The 8,801-nt window shown below is 40.1% G+C and overlaps 2 protein-coding genes across 2 annotated transcripts; one reads left to right on the top strand and one right to left on the bottom strand.

Moving 5' to 3' along the window:
• Positions 1-407: 407 nt before the first annotated feature.
• Positions 408-4,274, top strand: LOC105164210 (putative LRR receptor-like serine/threonine-protein kinase At5g10290). Its single transcript, XM_011082819.3, has 4 exons — positions 408-1,114; positions 1,432-1,692; positions 1,811-2,686; positions 3,472-4,274. Exons 1-4 carry the CDS (start codon positions 673-675, stop codon positions 3,948-3,950), a joined length of 2,058 nt encoding a protein of 685 aa, XP_011081121.2. The 5' UTR covers positions 408-672; the 3' UTR covers positions 3,951-4,274.
• A 71-nt stretch (positions 4,275-4,345) lies between these two features.
• LOC105164209 (Glycine cleavage T-protein family) lies at positions 4,346-8,594 on the bottom strand. Its single transcript, XM_011082818.3, has 5 exons — positions 7,885-8,594; positions 5,782-6,035; positions 5,418-5,516; positions 4,917-5,075; positions 4,346-4,844 (listed from the first exon to the last, which is right to left on the bottom strand). Exons 1-5 carry the CDS (start codon positions 8,346-8,348, stop codon positions 4,600-4,602), a joined length of 1,221 nt encoding a protein of 406 aa, XP_011081120.1. The 5' UTR covers positions 8,349-8,594; the 3' UTR covers positions 4,346-4,599.
• Positions 8,595-8,801: the final 207 nt, after the last annotated feature.

An 8,801-nucleotide genomic window follows, 5' to 3' on the forward strand; every position in this document is an offset into this window, starting at 1 on the left:
AGTATTTATAATCTTTTGAACAACAAGAAAGTATTTATAATTATAATAAATTTTAGAAGAGCTCGTTAAATTTATTTTAATTTTAAATTAGATATCGAACAATTTTTATCACTGTATGTAAAGACAAAGTTACCAAGAAAGTAACGAAAGGAGAGAAATTTCTTATTCGAGTCAAGTTTGGTCAAACTATTTTATTTAAAATACATATTAATCATATAATAAAATATATTATATTAATTATATAATTAATTCAGATTGAGTCGGACTAAATTCAAACTAAAATTTTTCCAAAAAGAGAAGTGCTAAAAATTCTAACAAATGTAGAATGTGCATGCATGTGTTTGTACGCTCCAAAGTCGTACATCCAGACAACCTTTTCACACTGACAATCACACACACAAACACACACTCAATATCTGTCTCTCTATCTGACATATTCACACACTACACACACTCATCTCTTCTCTGCTCTCTTCTCCAACAAAACTCCAAGTATTCATTACCTCAAAACAAAACCCAATCCCAATCCCAATTCCAAAAAAGCTTCCCATTTTTCTCTTCCAATATAGCAAAAGTAGTGATCACCTCCACGACGCCATGAAATCACAGTCTTGATTCTTGAAAATAAATCTTCCGATTTCCGTTTCTCTCATCAGAAAAAACCCCAAGAAAATGGAAAGCCCACGAAATTATTCCCTTTGCGCTCTCCTTCTCATGAGTCTTGCATGTTTTTGTTTCGTAAATCCCACCTGCGGGAACGCGGAGCTGAGAGCATTAATGGAGATTAAGTCATCTCTAGACCCGGAAAACAAGTATTTATCATCGTGGACGGCGGACGGCGATCCATGCGGCGGCGCTTTCGAGGGAGTGGCCTGCAACGAGCACCGCAAAGTGGCCAACATTTCCCTGCAGGGAAAAGGGCTCACCGGGAAAGTGCCGCCGGCGGTGGCGGAGCTCAAGTGCTTGTCGGGTCTGTATTTGCATTACAATTCTTTGAGTGGGGAAATCCCCAGGGAGATTGCTAATCTCACTGAGTTGACTGATCTTTATCTCAATGTGAATAATTTGACTGGGACTATACCGCCTGAAATTGGAAGCATGGCTAGTCTACAAGGTTGGTTTGACTTTGATCTGATTCTTTTACGGTTGCTTTGCAAAATTCTTCAGATGTCAAAGAAGTTTGAACTTGACGAGAATTGAGAATTCAAATATGGAAAAAGAAGTTTGAAAATTTTGATTCTTTTTTGAGTTTCTCTTTCCTTTCTTGTCTTTCTCTTTTCGATTTTGTGATGGGGTTGTGAGATTGAATTTGGACAGGACAACTTTTCTGATTTGCACAGATTACTATTCAGACAAGATGAGAAATTGCCGTGATCTCACTAAGCTCTTTTCCAACTCCATTTATGAACTGAAGTTGTTGTTAATTTGCAGTGCTGCAGCTATGTTGCAACCATTTGACAGGGAGCATACCCACACAAATGGGATTCTTGCAAAGACTGAGTGTTCTTGCATTGGAAAGTAATGGATTAACAGGGCAGATTCCTGCAAGCTTAGGAGATTTGGGAATGCTGAAAAGACTGTATTTGAGCTTCAATCAGCTTTCTGGCCCAATTCCTGTTAGATTGGCCAACAATCCTTCCCTGGAAGTTCTTGATGTGCAAAACAATACACTTTCTGGAGTTGTCCCTTCTGGTGAGCAATTTATTCCCTGCTTAAATCCTTTTTCCATCGGTGAATTTAGTTTTCAAGTTTGACGATTTTGATGTTCTTTGCTTTTATGATCGTTCTTGAATACTTGCAATGGATAAAGGTTTGAGGAGGCTAAATGAAGGATTTCATTTTGATAACAATCCTGGATTATGTGGTACTGGCTTCTCTTCCCTGCGAGCTTGCACTGCCTGGGACAACCTGAACATTAATCAGGTCGACCCCTCCACGCCTGTCGCCAACAGGACGGCCCCTACAAACGTACCGCAGTCTGCTGCTTTTCCGTTACCTTGTAATCAATCGGACTGCTCCAGGTCCTCATCAAGGCTGCCACAGATCGGCATTGTTGCCGGAGTAATTACAGTTACCGTCGGATTAACAGTGGTTGTGTTTGTCTGTGTTGTTCGCTATCGTCGTCGCAAACAGAAAGTTGGGAACAAATCGGATACTTCCGATGACCGGCTGAGCATTGACCAGGTGAAAGATGTCTATAAGAGAAGTCCATCTCCTCTTGTCGCCCTGGAATACTCCAACAGCTGGAACCCGACGAACGCTGCTCAAGATTGCAATGGCTTGTGTCATGTGTTTCTACAGGGATCTAAGTTTAACTTGGAAGAGGTTGAATCAGCAACTCAGCATTTCTCAGAGGTGAACCTATTGGGAAAGAGTAAGTTCTCTGCTGTCTATAAAGGAATCTTGAAAGATGGATCGCTAGTGGCGATTAAAAGCATCAACAAGACAAGTTGCAAGTCGGATGAAGACGAGTTCATGAAAGGACTGAGCTTGTTGAATTCTCTGAAACATGAAAATCTTTTGAAATTGAGGGGTTTCTGTTGCTCAAAGGCTAGGGGTGAATGTTTCCTGATCTATGACTTCGCCTCAAACGGTAATTTATCGCAGTACCTAGATGCGGAAGATGATACTAGCAGCGTTCTTGATTGGCCTACCAGAGTTTCTATCATCCATGGAATTGCAAAAGGTTGGTTTCTCTCCTGTCCTGCTGATCACAATTGTTTCTTTAACTTCAAGACCATGTTGTCCATTTTTTCCTGGAAATTTGACATGATAGAATTGACAAGTATAAGGTTTACAATAGCCTTGATATTTAGCTTATCTATAGTGTGGACTCCCTCAGGTTCTTGAAATGAAATCCAACAGCTACTAAAAAAAATTAACATTTTCGTTATGAAATAACACTTTTTGGACAAATTCTAGTCCAAACCCAGTTTGACCAGACATGAACCAAACACATGACAAGTGTAGTCGGTCTAGTCAAACCTGATCTGGATCTTGAGGCTTATCCATGGCCTATCTCCATCAATTTGCAATTAACAAGTTTGATGTGATCATGATTGAACACTTTCTTTGAGAAAGGGGCACACAGCTGCTTCAGACAAAGCAATTATGATAGTTTCTTGACTAGAGGCCAGAAACAGTTGCTATAAATGTATTATTGATGAACTGACATTTGTTGGTCCACAAATGAAGAGAAGATGTTTAAGCATTCATCTGCACAATAGAGTTGTACAATTTATTGGCAATTTCAGGATCGTTCCATGACAGTGTGATCTGCTAGTCCAATTATTCCTTTCTACTTCCAGAGTTTCTCCCGCTGCAACCTTCATTGAGGACGTTACGTTTTTCATGTTTTGCGCTTTTAATCTTTGTATGCTAAACATTAGTCTACAATCAGTATATATTTGTTAGTTCTCTCGAGTAGTAGTACTAAATACAATGGCTGAATGAGTGTTCTTTCTCAAACAGGTATAAAGTATCTGCACAGCAACGCAACGAACAAGCCTCCCATAGTTCACCAAAACATCTCAGTAGAAAAAGTTCTTCTCGACCAACATTTCAGGCCGCTGATTCTGGACTCAGGCCTGCTAAAGCTTCTCGCTGATGATGTCGTTTACTCGGCCCTCAAAGTCAGTGCAGCCTTGGGCTATATGGCTCCCGAATACATCACCACCGGCCGTTTCACTGAGAAGAGCGATGTTTATGCGTTCGGCGTTATCATCCTCCAAGTACTTTCCGGCCAACGGAAGCTCACAAGCTTAATGAGAACAGCAGCTGAATCAGGCAAATTGGGAGAATTGGTCGACCCCGGACTCCAGGGCAAGTTTTCTGAAACTGAAGCAGCCCAACTCACGAAAATTGCTTTAGATTGCACAGATGAGCTTCCGGACAGTAGACCAAGCATGGCTTCAGTCGTTCGAGACCTAAATGAGCCAAGTTGTGGCTGATGGTGAGGTGTATATCCTTTCAGAATTGTATTCCAGGGAGAGTGTTAATTTACAAGCCGGTGGCCGGAATCAGTGAAGCTGCTGCTTCTCAGAGACTGATTCTGTGAGCTCTAACATGAGAAGTCTTTGACAGGGGTCAGATTGTAGGGATTTTGGGACTGTGTAAATTGAGTAAGTGGTCCTTGGATTTTTAGGAAGGCAAATAAGAGCAATAAGTTGAAAAGGACAAGTGCTAGTGCCTACTTGTTTAGTTATGTTTACAGATCACAGATTCATATATTTCATCTTTTCGTGCTATCAATAACAGTGCAATTCCAATTATAATCAACTTGCATAATGATAAAGACAGTAAGTTTCTCGAGTCTATCTGAAGCTACGATGTTTTAAGCAAAATCTAGAATCAACAATATGCATTCTTTCATCTGTAGCCTCTCAACATACACAAAGCTATGTATGTGATTATTTTCATTACCGCTCAAACTTGAGAATCAACAGCTCACTACCGTTGGCATAAGAGTTCCCAACACAAATTTCTATGCATAGTCATGTTCATTTTACAGTAGATGGCCTCGAAGAGCAATCTTAAGTTTATTTTGTTCGAGTAGCACAAGATTTTCCATTACCATGAATGCATAAAGGGCCAGTGGTGCTAGGCAGCTGCACTCTGCTGTTGGTGATCTAGAAACCACTCAGAAGGCCACCATTTTGGTCTAATGGTCTCTATGTTTACGTCTTCCTGACCTTTTATGCTCAAGGTGCCAGAACCCTTGAAAGCTTCCTCCAAGCGAAGCAGTCCAAGCCCACGAGATCCAATTGCAGTTGTAACTGTTCCGACTTTCTTTTGAGATGCTGAATCAATCACCTCTGAACCAGGAGCAACTTTTTGCTCGACTTCTGAATGAAATGAACGCAAATGTTGTGATACAGCAAATCATTGAACGACAAGAAGTACCTGAAAGGGCTTACCTTTCCCCCCCTCATGCAGAAATCTCAAAGGAATCAAACGCTTTCGGATGACTCCTCGGTGATGTGTACGAGCAATGAGCTCTTGGCCAATGTAGCACCCTTTATCAAAGCTTATTGCGTTTAGACCAGCAAGATTATACTCTAGTGGTATTGCCTCACCTACAAGGAAAATTTACATTTGTGTCTTAACATCCAAATAATATAAGCTAGTAAAGCATGCCAGAAGAGCACACCACTGACTCTTTTGCGTTACTGTTACACATCAGGATGCTAGAACTGAATAAATGAAGACAACAAGATGAAAAAACAGAAGAGGCAACGGATTAAAGCATTGGAAGTACCATATGCTAATCGAACGGTTTCTGTCTAGCAATGAGAATAGATTCATTATGATGCATTTAGCATGTGGAAAATTCTTGGGGATGATTGTTCACATAAGAGTGATGCTGTAACATGGCTGAGGAGATCAAACACAAAATATGCAAGTATAAAAGGAGCTACCTTTTGGGATCTCAGTGGAGCCTTCAGCAACTCCTTTCTCTAATCTCCAGAGAAGAAAATTTCCTTCATCAGTTTCTTTGTCTGCCTCAACAAGAGGTGCTGCAACAAATGGACTTACACACCAAATCACTACAGCTCGATATTGTAATTAACTAGGTAAATAAAAGTCCATGTGCAACAACGGAGTCAAACATATGTCAAGAAAGCAACTGAGTTGGATTTCTGTTCGCCTTATTCCTCATGGAAAGGTGCATTTTTCTAAAGGCTGGTATAGTGATTTAAACTATTGAATTCTTAATTGCTGATAAAACAACTGAAAAAGAATCGGGAGCTAAACCAAAATAAGATGGATAATTAAACTCACGCGTAGCGTTGGATGGAAAGATGCCCCTATATCCAAGACAAGCCAATCTTGGATCCTTATTCCATTGCCAACCAAGAGTACTTCCTCGTGAAGCTGATACACCAGTAAGATCAACATTTCCACCCCAACCAACAGAATTACCTTCTGATTCTTCTAGAGATGAAGACTTCTCTGGAAGGTTACCACCAAACCGTTGCCAGCAAGAGAAATTTTCTGCCACATTCTCAATATCAACTTTAGACTTCAAACGATATCTGTTAAGTCAGGATCCATTTAAAAATTTAGAAATGGTAAATCCTGTCATCATAAAAGGGCTAAACTCTAGCTTAAATTTAAAGTCAAAACACGGATGCACGCACAGAGTAGCAAAAGCATTTATAATAATTGAAACATGCGGCCAGCCAAAAATATGGTGCGGAACTTATTCTCAGATAAATGTGAGTATGTTTAATATAAGAACAAGATACAAAAGCATTGCTAATAGAAGTTTTCTCTTCATAAAATGAACTAACATATGTTTTCTACTTGACAGTCCCAAAAGGATATAGGATACAACCATTTACATGATGATGTTACCTTCCAGTAGTTACCAAGACTTTGCTTCACCTAGATAAGACAGTTCCAGCAATCTCGTAACGTTTCTTTGTAAGACTCGCATCCATGTGCTGGATATAGTAAATGTCACAGATGAAACACCAAAATATTAAGCTTTTTATCGAAAAAGTTGTTGAGCTGCTTGCTAAAAAGATCCTTGAACACTCTAAGATTCTGTTGTGTCCTTTTTTCAGACATCTGGAAACTGTATCCTGTTTCCTAAAATGGCAGTTCTAATCCAGAGGCGGTGTCTGACTTATAGAAAAGATGTTACACCACTAATTCCCAACCATCACTATCATCAATTCTAAGATTAAAATGTCAAGATACCATGACTGTCACTTTTTCTACTCTCATAAAAATAAATTTCAAACAGGGACATTCTTCATCGCAGATGGTATATTTATTACTCCCATTCTCCCAAATCACAGCTCCATTTGCTACAGTCAAAGTTTGTTTTTGTGCAGTAAAACTAAAACTGTTCAAATTTTAAACTAATATATCATATTGAGTTTTGACAGTTTTATGTTGTTAAAATTAGATATATTACTTAGTAATTCAATTAGATTGAAAAAAATATGACTAAATACTTTTACACCTACCAATGATGCATAGTTTGGGTTGGATAAAGTACAGATTCCTTTCAACTTACATGTCTAAATTTTCTGTAGTTGAATAATAGCCATTAGCAATGAGTACCAATTCAGTTTTTCAACTAGTGCCCCGTAAGCCTCACTGCACCATCCCTCATATATATCGCACAGCATCAAAACCCCGTCATCACTGCACCATCCCTAACATATATCGCAGAGCATCAGAACCCCATCATCGAGCTTCAGGTAGGAAACTACCCTAGGACAGAAATACAAGAGTTCTAAAGAGAAAAATTATGCTCTGTCTCTATCCCTGGTATAACATTTTTCTTCGAGCATTAAAAAGTAAAAGCCAACGATCTTCCCTTTGCATAAGGAGTAGAACAAAAACAGTACTATGGCACACCAGTCACGAAAAATGCAAGCCAGAGACTGTTCATTGTTTGTTTGTCATCGACAGGACTATCTGTTGCAAAAGAACACATCCACGAGCATATCTTCGACTGTAGCTACACTTTATGCAGTGATCAGTCTCTCATTCCATTTAGCACAAACTGCGGTTTATATAGATATGAAGCCACATGTATCACTTAAAAATCATTCCTAGATGAACTTACAACAAGTTCAAGCTCAATCTATCTGCAATACATCAAACCAAGAATGCAAGAAAAGAGGCCAAGAAACTAGTTTGCTGCTCGGTACCAATTCCAGACTTATTTCCATGCCGTAACGCTATTTAGGAGCTCCAGAATTAGTCATCCACCTACTCTCCTTAAAAATATTCACTTAATGCAACCAAGCTATATAACTTTCCAGCAAATCACAACAATTCAAATAATCTTAATACTTTCAAAATTGTATTACAGCTAAAAAACAAAGGAAACACGAAAAAGAAAGAGAAACCCAAAATCGTTACCTTTTTAAGGTTGCCAGGAGCTCATCCATGACAGACCCATCAACATCCGCGAAAATCTCCAGCTCCCCCGGGTCGGGCCCGGGCCCTGACCCGGTCCGGTCGAGCTTCTCGTCTGTACGGGGCGCTCTATACAGAAAGAAGTCGTAAAGAAACCTACCTTGAGGAGTCAACATTGCGGCGTACACCGGAGGGGTTACACACACCGGCATGTTGGGGGTAAAGGTGTTCTCAGCCGCCGGTTCCGGTTCGTCTAAACTCCGCACATCGTTAGTCACCAGACCCTGAAGGAATTTAATTGTTTCGGGCCCTTTAAACCGGATCACGGACCGGGTTTTGAGAAGGCAGGCCATGGGGCCTGCCGACTGGAGAGGGGTCTGCGTGGAGAAGAGTTTCGCGCAGTTGCAGGCGGAACTGGAGAGGGGTCTGAATTTGAGGAACTGCAAGGAAGATTTGAAGCGATGCATTTTCTTGAGAATCTGCCGGATGAGGGCTGTGGCAGCACAGGGCGGAGTTTTACGGTCGTGGGCGGGGGTTTATGCGGGCGTGCATGGGAAGAAAGAAGGAGAAGGGAACACGTGTAGCCCTGCAGAGGCGGTGCGGCGTCGTGGCGCGGGTTGTACGTGTTCGATCAAATGTCCGAATGAAATTTAAAGCATTCAGGACAGCAAATATAATTGTAAGGCCTTAAAATTCCTTAGTTTGTCTACATGATTCTTAAATTACAAGAAGTAATAAAAATTAGGATAAATTGCACAAGAACCCCCATATATTTTAAAATTTTAGCTCAAAATTTCTCTATGTTAAAAAATAAGCAAAAAATCTCTTGAATTTTTAAAATTATGCACACTCTCTCCTTCCGATGGTTGGATTTAACTGTTAAAATTTTTGCTAAATTGCCTGTTTTATCCTTATTCCGA

The sequence above is a fragment of the Sesamum indicum genome, linkage group LG6, assembly GCF_026168435.1.
Source record: "Sesamum indicum cultivar Baizhima isolate 11 linkage group LG6, ASM2616843v1, whole genome shotgun sequence".
NCBI classification, from domain to species: Eukaryota; Viridiplantae; Streptophyta; class Magnoliopsida; order Lamiales; family Pedaliaceae; genus Sesamum; species Sesamum indicum.